Below are 17,003 nucleotides of genomic sequence, written 5' to 3' on the forward strand. Positions count from 1 at the left end.
TGTTCCAGTGTTCTACTGTGTATGTATCGTTCCCACCATTCTTTAATTGTAAATGCTTTTTTATCAGGATGTGGAAATAAATGAAATGAAATGAAAAATGAAATATAAACAGTGACACATGAAAGGTTTGTGGTAAGGTAGTGAGATTTGGTCAAGGATAGGACTTTTAGGAGAGCCATCTGTGAAACCTGTGCCTCACTGACTGTGTTGTGTTTTTTTGTGTGTGTGTTAGCTAGGTGAACTGAGTGGAGGAGACCAGGACTGAGTGATGGAAGAGCACAAAATGTATGATCAACCACTGGAGGGGGCACAGTTGGCTGTAATGGTGGAAGAACTGGATGAGCATGATGGGGGGCTATCAGAATGAGGACCTCAGCACTTCCGCATCTCCAGCTGGCCTTGGTCGACGCAGATCCCTGCGTACAGTCATCAAGGAAGAAGAAGGAGAAGAAGAAGAAGATGACAACGAAGAGATCCAGAAAGAGGTTCCGTGGAGGAAGAGGAAGCGAAAAGCCGTAGCTTTTCACTTCACCCCGGAACAGGAGGAAAACTTGGTGGAATGGTTTCGAATTAATCCCAGATTTTACAACAAGAAGTGCAGAGGGTACAAGAAGACCGATGTCAAGGAAAAGATGATGGAGAACAAAGCCAAAGAGTTCATTGATGCAGATGGAAATGAATGTACACGTGAGTTGCTCTGATATGATAGACATGAATTCATCTTTCCCCCCTTTTGCCCCTTCTCTTTAATAATGAAGTGTATCAAGTTGTACACATTTTAGATTGCTTCATAGTATCTTTGCGTTAAAACTGCATCATTATGATCCAACTTGGAAGATTTCAGTTTGTTTGTTTGTTTTTTTTGGTTGGTTTTTTTTTTTTTAAGGAAGTGTATGAACATCAATCAGCCTGCCACTTTCAAAGATAAAATTGACAATTTCGGTTTCACATTGTGAGAGAAATTACATTGTTTGTTCATGCCGCACACAGAGAGATGAGGCTTAGATGGTAAATAAGCGTCAAAACTACTCTACAAATATGTAAATTCATTATATGCCATCATGACTTGTGTCTTCTTGAAGGGATGGTAATGTTTTGGTTGAAGAGATGTGGCTTCAATGTTTTAACCCTATTTTAACTGGGCTATTTGAGACCAAGTTTTTACGGGGGGGGGTCAATTGACCCCCCCTTCAGATCTCAGCCGCTGATGGCGCGATTGCCGCAAAATTTTGCCTGAACATACAATTGTAGAGCCAGATGTCAACTACAAGATTACATGGTCATACAATACAAAAGTATTAATTTTCTATTTTTAGTGAATTGATTATGCAAATTTATGCATGAAATGATATTTTCACCTGTAACTCCAGTAAAATGACTGAAGGATTGCTAAACTTTTGTGTCAGAATTCCTCAAGACACATTTAACAATTTTCTTGGAAAAAATTAGCACAATCAAAATCAATTTCTTTTGTTTTTCATTGTTTTATTAATTTCTTATGTATTTTATTGTTTTTTCAACCTTTTGCTTTCTTTTTTTTCACAAATTTGTTGCAGACATTCTTTCAAGCTTATGTACATTAGAATTGATTCATTTAGATGATTTGAAGTTGAAATAATCTACTGTGAATTCAACCAAAAAACACAATTTGCATTGGATTTGCACACGATATCATGAATTTGAGCCGTTTTCGGATTGACATGCATTATATGCAAAACACTACGTGACTTCAGAGTGGTCTACCCGGACGTCGTAGATTTGGTCTCAAGATATGCGGAAGACTTCAATGAAAAATGTCATGAAACGAGGCGGCAAAATCTTTGCGCATTGCGGAATCGTGGCGGAAAACGTCGGGGGGGGGGGGGTCAATTTGACCCCCCAGCTAGAATAGGGTTAACTTTTTATCTGCTAGATAATGAGAAACCACTTGTAAGATATGAAAGAGCATAAAATTAAAAAAGGAATTCAAAATTTAGTTAATGAAAAACAGTTTGAAAATCACTGAGACATCCAAAAACAAACTTTCTTGGATGTGCGAAAAAATTTCATTTCATTTTATTGTTTCTGTATGGCACAATATAATCAACTCTGATCACTTTCAGAAATAAACATATGATTCATAATAATTCATGGCTGATTTTGCACATGACAGGTAATCAAATCTTAGTGACAAAGAACGAAGACATAATAATAATAAACAAAAAAAGTCAAGGTACATACAGGAGGATCCCCAGTAAGCCGAGCTTGATATTGGGGCCTCATACACAGATAAATGAATAAACAGTTTCAACCAACTGTCGGTTTACTTAACTACAACAAGACAAACTAGTTTTACACAACAAAAACAGTTACAGTTAAAATGGATCTGCCTTTTATTGGGTCGCTGTTTGGACCACCATGTTTCGGGATATCTCGGCCATTTCAAAAACCAATTTTCATCAAATGAGGTTTTATTTCCTTTTGGAATTGTATGTCTTTGCATATCTCATATGAAGTTTTTCATTATCCCACAAAAAAAAAAAAAAATGAAGCCCTATCTCAACCAAAACTATACCATACCTTTAATCTGTGAAGTAAGCACACTGAGAATTTCAATGTCACCCTCACTTGTAACTTGTCACCCTCACTCTGGTCCATAGCAGCTCCCCCCCCCCCCCCCACCACCACCACCACCACCCTGTGCCCTCCCAATCCCCCCCCCCCCCCCCCCACTTTTCAGAATATCCATTCTGCACAGTTATGGGAATTTGTAGAATTACACTGTAAACCTTTAAAGCAGAATAAGTTGTGATGGAACTCACTGTGTGTGTGTGTGGGGGGGGGGGGGGGTAGGAATTATACAAGTAATGTATTTCAAGAGACTCCAGGGGTCCGTTTCATGAAAGTCTTAAAGGTAGGGGATACCTTTTACAGACCTCCCAAAATGCAGCAAAACATTAAATATGAACCTCAGGGGACTTGTTTAGGCCACTGCTGAGAAATTTGGAAGTCAACAGTTATCTACAATTTGAATAATGCACAAAACTAAACTACTCAGTAGTTCTGTGTGTCAGCCACACTTGTTGCAGTCTTCTGTATTTTTTATCTATAAACACAAATCTAAAAGTATAAGAGCTGACGTAATAACATATAGAGTGTGTGGCAAGAATGTATATAGAAATGTTTGTAAGTTTTGATGAACTTTCTTCACAAAATATACATGATGGACACACATGCAGTGCATGGGTCTGCAAAGGTAGCCTAGTAATGTACTGGAATTTACGGTGAGCCCCGAAAAAAATTCAATTCAAAATCTAACGGTCAATAAAAATGTATTAAATGTTACCTTCCACTTTCAATACTTTATGGGAGTTTCTAAAATGATACTCTCTTCAACATACCACTGTATTATACAACTCTTCATCTAAGGCATGCAAATGGGATTCCCTACCTTTAAGAGAGCCTTCATTCTGATAAGAGACTTCATGAAATGAATTTTACTTCTCTTTGAAAGTCTGTCATAGCTATGTACATATGAGCAACTTTGGCCATTCTGAGATTTACATAAAGAATTTTATGTGATGATTTCATGAAATGGACCCCAGGGTGTGAGTTTTTGTTTGTTTTTTTTTTTTTTAAGTATGTTCTTTAAATAAGCCAGTTTTCATTGACTTGTATGTTGCCTCACTTTGCAGTTAAACCAGGGTCCTGTTTCATAAAACTTATTATCAATAACAATTGCCACATTTCTATGACAAATTTGCTCTCAGCCAATCAGATGCAAGGATATCAGTAGCTTATAACAATTGTCCTATTAAACTTGTTATCGATAGTAAGTTTTATGGAATGAGGCCCAGGAAATAACACATACACACACATCTGTATTTCCAGCAAGATGAGAAATATATTGTTACCTTTTACATGTTTGGACCTACAACGGATAATATCTTGTGTCACCACTCACAAATTAATTACTGCTGCTGTCTCTTTGCAGCTGCCCAGCTGAAGATGTGGTGGACCAACATGCGGACCTACTATGGCAAACTCAGCAAGGGCTGGCCAAATCCGACAGAAAGGGAGCAGTGGATAAAGACTTCTTTTGCCTTTCTCTGGGACCACATCATCAGAATCACCTTCCGCAGGGGTTGCAAGGTACTTTTTGTCAGGAGACGTCGTCATACATTGGACAATACTGTAAATCCTTGTTATTGATAATTACCATACCGTATAGTTAAGGTGGCATTGTTGTATCTGAGAAATTGTGATTATCCCCTCCTTATTCATTGATTTAAATGTAAAAACAAAATCCCCAAAACACACACACACACACACACACACACACACAATGTATTTTCTGCAGGTACAGATTGTGAGCTTCATGGACTTGGAAAATGGACTACCGGTAGAGCCCTTGAACATTTATTCCTTGCCCTGTGAAGAAGGATCTTTTAATTGTCTGAATCTACATTTTCGGTATTGCTGATTCTACTAAAGAAACACTTGCTGCCTGTGATTTTAAAATACAGGGAGGAATTTGTTCACAAGGGCAATTCCACGGTAACTAGGACACAGGTGCCAAAAATTCAAAATGATATTTGTTTCAAACGCCATACATTTTCAGACAGTACTTGAGTTGAAGTTTTAAGAATCATTATGTTTTTCAATAAAAGCGGCCATTTTGATTTTCAAAATGGCTGCCAAAATATGCCTATAACTCAATGGTGAAAAGAGTGTATTGTCGCATAACTTACTCTCTGTATATCCACTTTATTAGTACTCTAAACAACAATCTTTCATATGTATGCAGCTACCAGAGAAGTCTTTTACCACACGATAGAAAAAAAAGCTGGTAGCTTTAAAGAATTTGATAAAAACTGTTAATTACTTTGATAATGATGGATGTAACGTCAGTTACCAAAAACAAGGAATTTTTAAGTTTATTCATCAAAGGAACTGAGCTGTATGATGTAACTTGGGATTTCTAATGTATGCCCATATGCCTTTATTTTAATACCAGAAATAAGGATACTTGGCATACTGGAGAGTCAAAATGAACACTACAAAATGTGTAACGTCAGTTACCGAAACGACATACACGAGTATGTAACGTCAGTTACCATGACAGTACTTATAACTGAGGCAAATTTTTTGACTTTTGGCCATTTCAATACATCTGGGAAGTCAACTTACGACAAAGAGCAGCAATCCCTTTCATAGGAAATGATGTCATTACCATGGTATGTCCATGGATATTTTGTTTAATTTTATTTTATTTCTAAATTCATTTATTCATTCATTTACCATGATTATCTTTTTTTTTTTTTTTTGGGGGGGGGGGCTTGATCTTTCGATTTTTGATTCAGCATAAGTTTAAGGTTAAATCATCTGGAAGTTTAGTTTGCCACATGCAGTATATGCACTCAAATTAGTACATTCCCAGGCCTACGGGATGATAAAGCTACCAAAGTTTGTAGGCCTAATCAGTGACATGATTGCATGTTAACCACATTTTCTATAAAAAAACAAACAAACAAACAAACTTCTGCACAGCTGTATACCAACAGTTTAACAATCTTCACCAACGTTTGCTTTTGCTGGCATTTTTTTTTTTCAGGAAGCTTAGTCAAGTTTCTACCTCAAGGCAAATGCACAAACAGATATTTCTTCTCTTGCACTTAAATGTGTGGTGTAGTTAACATGGCTCATCTTGTATTATGGTATGTGAGGCATGTACAAACTGTACTCATTATTGTTTGAAACTTAACACTGATGTTGCTCAAAGTGAGAGAGGATTCTATACGGTTTTAAAAAAATTGTTCATACAGTGTGTATTTGTTGATTACTTTATTCTATTCATGCAGGGACATTTTGTAATACAACACATGATAATTATGAACAGGAAGAGTTTTTTATATTGATTTTAGTATTCTTTCGTTGCAAAGTCCGATTTCTTGGTATCTCGAATGTACGTTATTTGTATTTGCAAGCCGTGATACATCAGTGAAAAGGAAAAGAAAAACAGTTAAATTACTTCAAGCTAGGAATAAAACAATAATGCTCTTTTGACCAAAAAAAGCATTTATTTTTCTTCTTCACAGAGAAATATTAAAAGTGTGACACTTTTCATTTAAATCAATTGATGATGGAGATCATCAGGAGTAAAATAAAGAAAAGAAGGAGAAGTAGTCACAATAGATTTCATACATATTTATGCATATTTATGAGTTGATACATGTTTTTTTCCCCATGACCTGGAAGATATTTTGATATTTTTTTCAAGCACAAAAATATCCATGTTTTGTGTAGTACTACAAGGTATTATGGGCGGAGCACTCTATGTAGATAAAAACTTTCCTGTTCATTAAAAAACAAACAAACAACAAACAAACAAAAAAGCCCTTAGTCGTGTCAATATATTTATACTTGGAACTGCTTAATCTATTAATGGCTCTGTGTAATCATAAATGTTGAATAAAAATTTAATCTTCAGACAAATGTCAAGAAATATCCTCTTGTGCATTTACATTATTTTTGCCCAACTGTGCTATGGCATGGGGGGGGGGGGGGGGGGTGCCCCCTAAGGGCCCACCCAATATTATTTGTGTCTTTAGATTTTGTTTTAATTTGTTGCTGTAGTTGCCTGGGATTGTCACTGGTACTGTACATTGCAGCAGTATAATAACCTGTTAAATAAATAAGTTCTCTGTAAACCCCGCGGCAAAGTATGTGTAACGTCAGTTACGTAACGTCAGTTACTGACATGTTTACCTTTAAGTTTTCATAGAACACAAAGAAAATGGACTACTGTTTCATTTCATTGTGTATTTATGACTGATGAACCAAGGTATGACTCCATATCAGCCAAATCATTCTGAATGGTCAGAATTATGAAATATCACATAGCTATTCCCAATCATGATTTTGCATGTGTAAACCCTATGGCAAATGTAAGCGTAACGTCAGTTACGTAACGTCAGTTACCGTCATGCCTTCACTGAAATTGGCATGGTGGTAAAAGGAGACAACTAAAGTGCACATTATTTTGCACACCTGTTCCTAAGAACCTAGGTGTATTGCCATATTAAACACATAAAGGCTAAAAGTCAGGGACATGAGATATTTCCATTTACATTTACACCATAATTTCCCATGTCCTTTTTCCGTAACGTCAGTTACCGACACATTTTCACTTGCTATGTGATAAGAAATGCAGTTTGAGAGAAAAACTTTCCACCTATTTCTTCATTCTCATGAACTTATTCATCAATGCTAATTGCAAGCCCAAGGTGCTTTCATTCACAAAACTACAAGGTAAACAATTTCATGAAAATCCTTACGTGTAACGTCAGTTACCGTGGAATTGCCCACAAGCAGAAAAGACAACACCAAGCTACTAGAGGCTGTAACGTTTGGCAAAATTACAGAAAAATCAAATGGAAACACTGTCATTAACATGAATTTTGGACATATCACTTTGGAAAACACATTGTCAACTTGCACAATAACAGAATTTCTATTAACTGTATCCATATGATCTTGTATTGATTTGATCAATAACTGTCACATTATTTGCCACTCATCTTTGGAGCTGTGCCACAATCTTTCTCAAGATGGCCTCCAGGAAATGCTGCCAGAAACTGCTTAAATGCTGTGTGCAGGGGAAAGTGAAGGGGTGTTTACAGCACAGATCTGACTTTCCTCTCATCTGTTTGTTTCTTTGTTTGTTGTTGTGTGGGTTTTTTTTTTCTTCAGCTGAGGAATGTGGTTGCAGAGCCTCCACCTGAAAACGAAGAGGATATTGGTTGGGAGGTGATGTCGATCCAGGAGATGAGTGAGAACACTGTAAACGAGGACCACGAGACAGAATCCTCAGAGGAGCTTACACCAAGTAAAAGAAAGAGGGAGGAGCCCAAAGACTCCAATGGCGTCCAAGTGGTCGAGAGCGAGAAGAAACTTGACAAGTTTGATGTTGAAACTATAGAAAAGGTGAGCTACTCTTCAGTGGGAATTGGAACTGCTTACCCTGTTGATAATAAGTAACAGATAATACTATAAATGAGTAGTAATGTGGTGGTTACATTGTATGTCTCTTTGTCATCAACTTTGTCAAAGCGAAGGAAAATGCCGCTTTTTCTAAAGATCTTTTCTTCTTCTATGCAGATATGTAAGTCATTTTATAGTAGTGATATTCCCATGATCAATGTTTCTTTAAAAGTATAAACTGACACTAAGATGCCTGACATAAAGCGACAGGCTTCTTGGCTTGCATATTTAGCAAACAGCTTTGCATTTTGCACCTTTTCCATGCAAGATTCTAGTATTCCCATGGACCTTGCATCAAGTTGCCAAAGCGATTGTGTTGACCATGATAATGTTATGATGTATGCTTGTGTGTGAAATGTAGAAGAGACATGCAGCACAAGCTGTGTCATAGACCAGTAAACCTGCCTCTTGTTCAGTGGCCTCTTGTTAACTAGATGGTCTGTAACATGGCCCCTCACAACAGACAGATATATTGCATTCAATCTGCCGGCGGACTGTTCAATATATCTACACACACACGCAAATTCAACAGATAGATTGTGACTTAGTACTGTGTCTTTTTATTTCCTTATTTGTTGTCTTTATATCTCTTTTTTTTTTAGGGGATGGGCTGTAATTATACACATCTGTTGAATGTAATTTGAAACGCTACCACTCTGATCACCTTGAATTGCATTCCACAATACTACACATTTCAGATATGCCTCAATGTAATGAGGGCCGCGGCCCCAACACCATGTCTATCCGTACCTGCCACCGAAGAGCTGGAAAATTTTGCCAGAGACATTGTGAGCAGCATGAGACGGGTGCCGGAGGAGTGTTGGAATGACGTCAAGGCAGAGATGATGATGGTGATAAAGAACTACTCCAGGATGTCCTCTTCCCAATTCACCACCACCGGTGTGGGATGTGCGACAGTGGCACCTGTACCCCCCATCAACTCGGTCCCAAGCCCTATTAACCCCAGCACTGGTGCTTCTCCCAGACTGAGCAACCTCCGGCATGGGAACACTCTCTCCCAGGGCCCCATTCCAGTAACAATCAGCCCATTTCAGTATGGGCAGCACACTCAGCCATTGCCGCAGCCGTTGCCACCACAGGTGCAACAGCACCAGCCTGGAGTGCTGGCCATAGGATCGGGGACGATACGAACGGCAACACCTGCCACAACAACAACCAACTCCAACACTGCTACAAACAACAAATGAGGTCAATAATAAAGTCCTGGGAATTTAGAGTGATATTATTATTATCAATGTGTGTTTATTTATATAGGCAAATGTGCATTTAGTATTTTTATATCTCATTTTAAGCACATTTCTGTAGTAAAATGCTGTTATATGGATTTGATCTTCTTTTAGAACAACATGCATTCATTGAAAGAAAAAATAGTGGCAGGAGTGGATTTGGTGTCGTGGTGAGTGTATGAAGTCATGCATGACTCCTAGCAGAATGTTAGCTGTCCAAAGAAGGAAAATAGTCAAAGTTGTTTACAACTGTGCTAGGGAATATTTAGATTTCAGCCTTATTGCATTATAGAGGGAAAAGTTTCATCAATGATCGAAAGATGCATGATAAAACTTTGTTCACATCCAAAATATTATTGCGCACAGTGATGTAGATCAGATTTTTTTTTCTTTACTGCCATATTTAGGTAATGACCTTACAAGCACTGATAGGTGCAGACAAGAATTGTGCGCGAAATGTTTCAGCTTACTGTAAAACGAGGAATGTTCGCGTGCATTTTGATTTTGCAAATTTCGCGAGTGCCAAAATTCGTGAAATTAAAATGCACACAAAATTTCTTGCCTACACAATATGCATTGGATCCTAGTGGCAATTCATCATGCTGCGAGAAAGGCCGTCAACTCCAATCCGCAAAATTTTCATGCTGTGAATATATCATGTTTTTTTGTATAGTGATTTTCAAACATTTTGAACGACTTTGCAAGATCTTCAGAGTGACTTTAATTACAGAATTATTCAACCATGGCATTATAATTTGTATTGAATCATACAAGGTGGATTGCATTGTTGTGCTTTCTTTCAATTTGATGTCAGTTTACAATACTGTAAAAGTGGAAATTTTCGCGCATTTCGGGCAACCAGAAACTAGCGCGAAAATAAAAGCAAGCGAATATTTTTGCCTGCCATATGTTCCTAGGCGTCATGTCTTGATTCCGCAGATTTAAAAACACGCGAAAGTCTTCTTACCCGGCCAAGTGCGAAAAATTGGTCGCGCGAAAATATCCACTTTTACACTATTCGAAAACAGTTGAATAATGCCACAACAAAACATTCTTTTGATTTTGATGTATCTACATCTGTCCTTGCCCATGATAACTCTTAACTAAGCTCCTTTATTTGGAGGAAAGTCATGATTTCATTGTAAATTGTGGTAGGTGTGCAACATACATCTAATGTAGGTATCATGCCAACTCGAACCACAGTGGCACATGTTCCATGTGGTGCAGTATTTCAGGAATTTTGTTACCTGTATTAATCATGGCAGCGTTGCAAAGTAATCTGGTTTAGGAATGTACAGGCATTCAAATCCCCCTACCCTATATACAGCTGTGTGTATGTAGCAAAGTTTTCAACTCACTTATTCCTACCGACATTTCCTTGATGAAATCTTAGCTGCATGTTGCAGTGTTAGGCCGGGTTCACATACATTGTAGAAGTATACGGTATACGGTATTCGTTCTTTGTTATTCACTATTCGCTATACGCTATTCAGGCATGGCGGGTCACATAAGGTAGCACGCGTGTTTACGCTGTCAAGTCGACCCAGTACACAATCACCCGTACCATCAACTCCCTATCCCATGCAGGGAGAATTTCTCCTCCTACACAACCATCCCAGCAATCTATTAACAGTTTCTAAACTGAGATTACATTGGAACGTACCTTTTTTTGTTTCAAGAAAGCTATAAATTGAGTATATGAATAAAAAAACTGACCCAACTCCGCTGGGGGTCATTTTGCTAGGGTAAATCAATTAAAACTGATTATTTCTAATTTGTTTAATAACATCATATTTGATCATGATACACAACACTGATCAGAATATCAGTCTACATGCTAATTTTTGCTAAAGGGCAAATCCAGACCAAAAATTGTCATCATTTCATAAACGAGAGGTGGTATACGCTGCACGAAAATGGAACAAGCACGATTCCCACTATACAACACTATACGCGGCTATATGGCATTTTCGAATAGTGCCCTCTTACGTGACCTGGTATTAGGAAATCCTATCGTTTGATTCAAGCTATTCGCGTGCCCTCGAAAACGTGCACCGTATACCCAAATAGTATACTCCTATGTGAACCCAGCCTTAGGAAATTCCTTAGCAAACTCTCCATTTGTCAGGAAAGATATTCCTTAGACTGCATAAGTTATGAATGTGCTATCAAATTGGTGTAATGGACAACAGTGCTACTTTAGTGTAGTCATTAAGACCTTGTCACTTTTTCCCCAAACTCTCTCTGTGTATCTTTTGTTGTGGGTATTTGCATAGAATCTACTTCAGCAAAAATCTTGGTTGCATTCATGCAGGTATTTATTGTGTTGTTGTCATGTTCTCAGTTTGGCCCTGACGTAATAATGGAGATGAACATTACTCCCAGCCTTATCGACACTCTTGGAGTCTTATCCAAATTGTCTCTTGTTCTCAGATATCTCCATATATAAGTTTTTATGCTCTTATCAAGCAGTAAGGTCTGTGATTTGCTGGGTCTAAATAGACTGGTTTACCAATGTCTTCATTTCTGTAGGTAATTAAGTCCAAAATCAGTAACTAGATTGCTAATGCTGAACAAATTAGCAAAGATGTGGTAATTGGATACAGTTTGTGTCTTAAAATTTACTGATGTCTCAATGTAATTTTATGATTTCTCTGAGGGGATGGTATACAGGCAACTCTTGTTGTAACAAAATCCTTGAGACCGGCAGTTTTCTTTTGTTGCAACAAAATATTGCTAAAGCCAGGCAATAGAGTTTGCAAAGATAGATATGATAATCTGAGGACCTGAATTTGTACTTTGTTGTAACAAGATTTTTTGTTACAACCAAGGTCATTAATGTGAGTGCACAGTAGAAAGTTTTGTTGGATACATTCTGAGGAGTGTTACCCGAAGGAAAACAAAATATGCTGTATAATAGTCGGGGGGGGGGGGGGGGGGAGGGAGGTAGAAGAAGAAGCAGCAGACTAAATCTATTCATTTTCTTGGTACCAATATGCATAATGTGTAGTGTGTTTTAGTTTTATCCATTTAGTGCTCATTACTAGTATGCGGCCAATGGAACATTAAAAACCACAGATATATGACTCCAAAATTTGTGATAGTAATTATCATTAAAAAACAACAACAACAAATGTTGCTTTCATACCACTCTTCTATGAATTTATGTTGGGAATTTTCCTTTTTTTTTCTCTCTCCTAGCCTTGGCTTATTCTTGCACCTTTTTTAATGCCTCCACCACGAAATAGTGCCGGAGCATTATATTTTCAGGTTATCTGTCTGTCTCTCTGTAATCAATGTTGTGTATGACATAAATTAAGAACCGTTTGAGGGAACCAATTAAGCATATGTTTGTATGAATGGACGAAGTTGTGCCCATCGAATGTTGGGCACATACGGTCATGGTGAAAGGTCATACGTCAAAGGTCAAATGCTAAAAATTCACTATATCCCTCTGTATCTTTGCAATGCCTGAATGTATTTTCATGAAACATTGCATATACATGTTTTACCAGTGAGATTTTCTGGGGAAAGTTTTGGGTCATAAGGTCATTGGTCAAAGGGCAAGTGAAAATGCTGAAATTTCATTCTTTTCCTCCGCATCTCAGAAATAGCTCAAGGTATTTTCATGAAACTAAGTGCATGTATTGCCTGACATTGATTATCTTTGAAGTTTTGGGTCATTAGGTCAAAGGTCAGGTTAAAATGCTAAAATTACACTATTTTTTTCCATCTCCTGTAAATGATTGAATGTACACACCTATCAGTGCAATTAAACTTAGTACATACAATTTTGTATGTGCATTTCCATACAGTGAACATATAGGGACAGTTCTGGGCCTTGGAATCAAAGATCGAGTAAAAATCCTAAAATTTTACCTGGGTGCCATTTCATGAAAGTTATCAGGCCTGACAAGTTGTCAGTGTCTGTCAATTTCAATAGAAGCCTTGGTTTCGATTGGCTGAGAAGCTCTGGTCACTGGCTGTTACCATGGTGAATGTCATAGACTGACAACTTGTCAGGGCTGACAACTTTCATAAAATGGTGCCCTATTTTTCCATATTTTCCAAGTGGCTCATAAAAATAAGACAGTTTATAGTTCCACTGTTGACTTTGTACATGAGCAGAAAAGGTCATTTGTACCAACAGGCATGATGATTTTTAAATTCACTGAGATAAAAGCATCTGTGATGCAATGATTATTCATGGTATCTGTGTAAATGTTACTTTCTAGTACATCCACAGGACAGGAGGCCTGGTATTCTGGCAAGATTAATAGAAAAAGTTTATTAAAGCATGCAATGTAAAACAAAGATATTGATGCTTCCCCAAGTTGACGGACCATACTGGTCACCTGGTCTATGCAAGTTCATTCTGTGTTTGAACAGGAATTCCATAAGTTGGGTAAGCTTAAACATTATTACATTTTTAACATGAGTAAATGCCTAACCAACTCGGAAAATGTCACAGTCATTTGTACCAATGTGCATGTGGTCTAATTATGAACTGGCTTGTAATTAGAATTGGTGTAAAATCACCAGATAATGATAACTTGCCAGTCGTGACAAATTAATGTCTGTCATTTCCATTAACAACTTTTCTTCTTCTATTTGCTTGTATGTGTGCTTGTGTGTGTGTGTGTGTGTGTGTGTGTGTGTGTGTGTGTGTGTGTGTGTGTTGTGTGTGTGTATATATTTGTGTCTGCGTGTTTGTGTGTGTGTGTGTGTGTATACTTGTGTGGTTTCATGTGGATATTATGGCCCATGATTAAATGAGGGTACTGTGGAGCATTGTTTGAAAAAAATATTGAAAACAACTGTTACGGTCTTGACTTGAACCTTGCTGAGGGAACACTGATACCCTCCAGGGAAGGTCTTAAATACATGCAGTGGCATAGCTTGCAAAGTGTGTAATGATGGTGTTATGTATAGGAGAATGTACAAACAATAAATTACATTAGAGAGAGAAGAAATTAATGTATACACCCTCAGTCACGACGATATTCCAGTTGTAAAATACATTTTCTATTGAATACGGGTGAGAGGACCAGTTCACCAAGTGGTAGGAAACAGACCGCTATTGTGGACTTTGTGAAACGAGACCTCTATGTCCAATACTAGTATGTTAACTTACTGAAATCAGTTAGATATGTTTAGAGGTCTTTTTTTTCCCTTTCTATTTATTTTCTACCCCCTCATAAACGTTTCTTGTAGTAATTGTTTTATTACCGACAATCATTGATGAATAAATATTGCACAGTATTCAGAATGTGAATAAGTATGTTTGTTGTTGTCTTCTAAAAAGAGAGAGAGAGAGAGAAAAAGGCTTTGCCATCCCTCCTTTTTTCCTCTCTGTCTATAGACATGTACACACACACAAGGACATATATATATATATATATATATATATATATATATATATATTTGAATTAATTTGATTTGACTTATGTGAGGTCAACTTAAGCAGTGTTGACTATACATATACATTTACGTATATATACATTGTGTATTTGAATATATTCAAAATTTATGCTGGTACTGCTGTAGAAGTCTGCTCAGGAATCAGTGGAAAGTGTTCAGTCTCTTAATATAGATTGTGAATATGTATATATATATATATATTTGTTTTGTTTTGTTTTTTAGTATTTTTTTTTTAATTTTAGCATATTCAAAATTTATGCTGGTACTCTGCTGTAACAGTCCGCTCAGGAATCACTGGAAAGTGTATGGTCTTTAAAATCGTTTCTTATTGCAGTGCAGCTAAAGCTTTATTAACTCTTTTTTATGAGCTATTATTTTTTATTAAAGGCAAAATTTCGAAACTTGCGAGGGAACACCCTCTCCTAAATAATTCTTGTAGATCATGGCTGCGTGCCCTCGCTCGGTTATTTTGCTCCCTAGCTCGGTTATTTTGCTCCCTAGCTCGATCGATTAAAAACCCGTTGAGGACGAGTCCCGAATATACTCGGGGGTGTATATTGGAAATGCGTGTTGTAGCAAAATCAGTCCGTCCTCTACGGGTTTTAGGACGGAAGTGATAAAGTCCATCAGAGTGATGTGCACTATGTACCCCGAGTAACCCCTTCTGTGTTGTTACTTTTATACGATCCTGCGTAATGATAGTGGCATCGCGTGCTGGTATACCATAATAACGGTAACCAGTGCTTCTCTTCCATGTAAGCCTTCTACAAGCACCGTGACGTTATCAATACCCCCTGCATGTTACTGTTAGGCCTACTGATTTGTGTACACCCTATAGTTCAGAAGGACACGGATATATAGTCGGCAAACTAACTTATTAGCGCCAAGCATACAGGAGTTCATGTCAGAATTTTCTGTTTAAGGTCAAGCCTTAGCGACTCCAAGTGCTCCTCTCCGGTTTTGCAGGTAACACGCTTCTGATTTGGTATACCCCATATATTTTTATCTTTGTATTATTCTCTCTCTTTTTCTTTTTCTTTTTTTCTACCATTGTTCTTTTTCTTCACCTCCTTTTATGATTCTTCCACAGGTATTATAATTGTTAATATTAACACATCCCCCTTGGGAAAAGAAAAACATCTGAAAGAGAGCAACCATTTTTTGCAAGTGTGAGCGAGTCGTGTTCGCAAAAAAAAAAAAAAAAAAAAAAAAAAAAAAATATATATATATATATATATATATATATGTCTTATTCATTTTCTTCATTATTAGGCCTACACAAAAATATGTGCGTATTCACAAACAGCACCTGCAGGGCAGGTCTTTAATGTGTCCAGTCTCCTGATAATGTGATCAGTACATGTGCTAGATAACAGAAGGATAAGAAGCATCAACCATGGGGTTGCGAACACGATATCGGTGCTACAAAAGTCACAGAGGCATTATATTTATTTAGACTTTACCTCCCAGGTAAGTCAGCTGTAAAGGAAAGGTAGCGAAAACAAAATATAATCTAACGCCCGCCAATCACACCAGTCCTTCGTCGTTGCTGACAAATCCCGTAGTGGTCGTGAATCTTAAAACCTTGCTTGAAACACTAGCCCACTGGGCAGGTGATATTTTTGGATAATCATAGGCCCGAAATATCTTAGAGTTTCTTAATGTTTTCTTAATTATATTCATCTTACACCAGAATAATGCAATCGTCTGATTTGCAAGCTGACGTCACGTGTTTGATTCGTTAACCGGGCAGTGAGAGATACGTGTATAGAACTCACAAATGTTCATGTTTTGCAATAATGCTTCTTGAAAAAGCATGTATAGCTATTCAATACAGTGCAGATTCATGTTATTTATCCATGTTACTCTCCGCGAGTAAATGTCAACATGAGCTAGGAGATGAAAGGTGATGTATACTCAAGGACTTGTTATCTCTGTTGCTGTGTTCATAGGTCAGTGCAAATTACGCAATCATTGTGACTTTAATATGACATCAAGCTATGGTTCTATTTCTCATGGAATGAACAAGGTTTAGGTATAATTATACACGTATAGGCTGAGAAGCAAACTGTCATATCATTTTCCATTAATACACATGACACACAATGTTGATGTGAAATAAGGCTATGAATCGCAAAATGTATAAAGCGTGGTTATGACCTGCACAGACTAAGCGAATTTAAAGGTCGATTATACATGTTTATGTTTCCGACAGGATCAAGATTTTATCTATACCATTATCACGCCCATTTTGTTCGCTGTGTCGTACAGCTCACAAGCACTATTTTTCCTGTAATATCTGTGTGCACAAAC

At 37.4% G+C, this 17,003-nt stretch overlaps 2 protein-coding genes across 2 annotated transcripts; both read left to right on the top strand.

The window, feature by feature from the left end:
- Positions 1-333: 333 nt before the first annotated feature.
- LOC139721078 (uncharacterized) lies at positions 334-7,624 on the top strand. The gene is made up of 3 exons (XM_071632408.1): positions 334-687; positions 3,974-4,131; positions 7,568-7,624. Exons 1-3 carry the CDS (start codon positions 339-341, stop codon positions 7,622-7,624), a joined length of 564 nt encoding a protein of 187 aa, XP_071488509.1. The 5' UTR covers positions 334-338.
- Positions 7,625-7,761: 137 nt separating this feature from the next.
- LOC139721043 (uncharacterized) lies at positions 7,762-10,994 on the top strand. Its single transcript, XM_071632373.1, has 2 exons — positions 7,762-7,965; positions 8,721-10,994. Exons 1-2 carry the CDS (start codon positions 7,792-7,794, stop codon positions 9,228-9,230), a joined length of 684 nt encoding a protein of 227 aa, XP_071488474.1. The 5' UTR covers positions 7,762-7,791; the 3' UTR covers positions 9,231-10,994.
- The last annotated feature ends 6,009 nt before the right edge of the window (positions 10,995-17,003 follow it).

This window comes from Diadema antillarum, unplaced genomic scaffold (assembly GCF_040938485.1).
Source record: "Diadema antillarum isolate AM-2024a unplaced genomic scaffold, OU_Dant_1.0 scf00000137, whole genome shotgun sequence".
In the NCBI taxonomy this organism is placed as follows: domain Eukaryota; kingdom Metazoa; phylum Echinodermata; class Echinoidea; order Diadematoida; family Diadematidae; genus Diadema; species Diadema antillarum.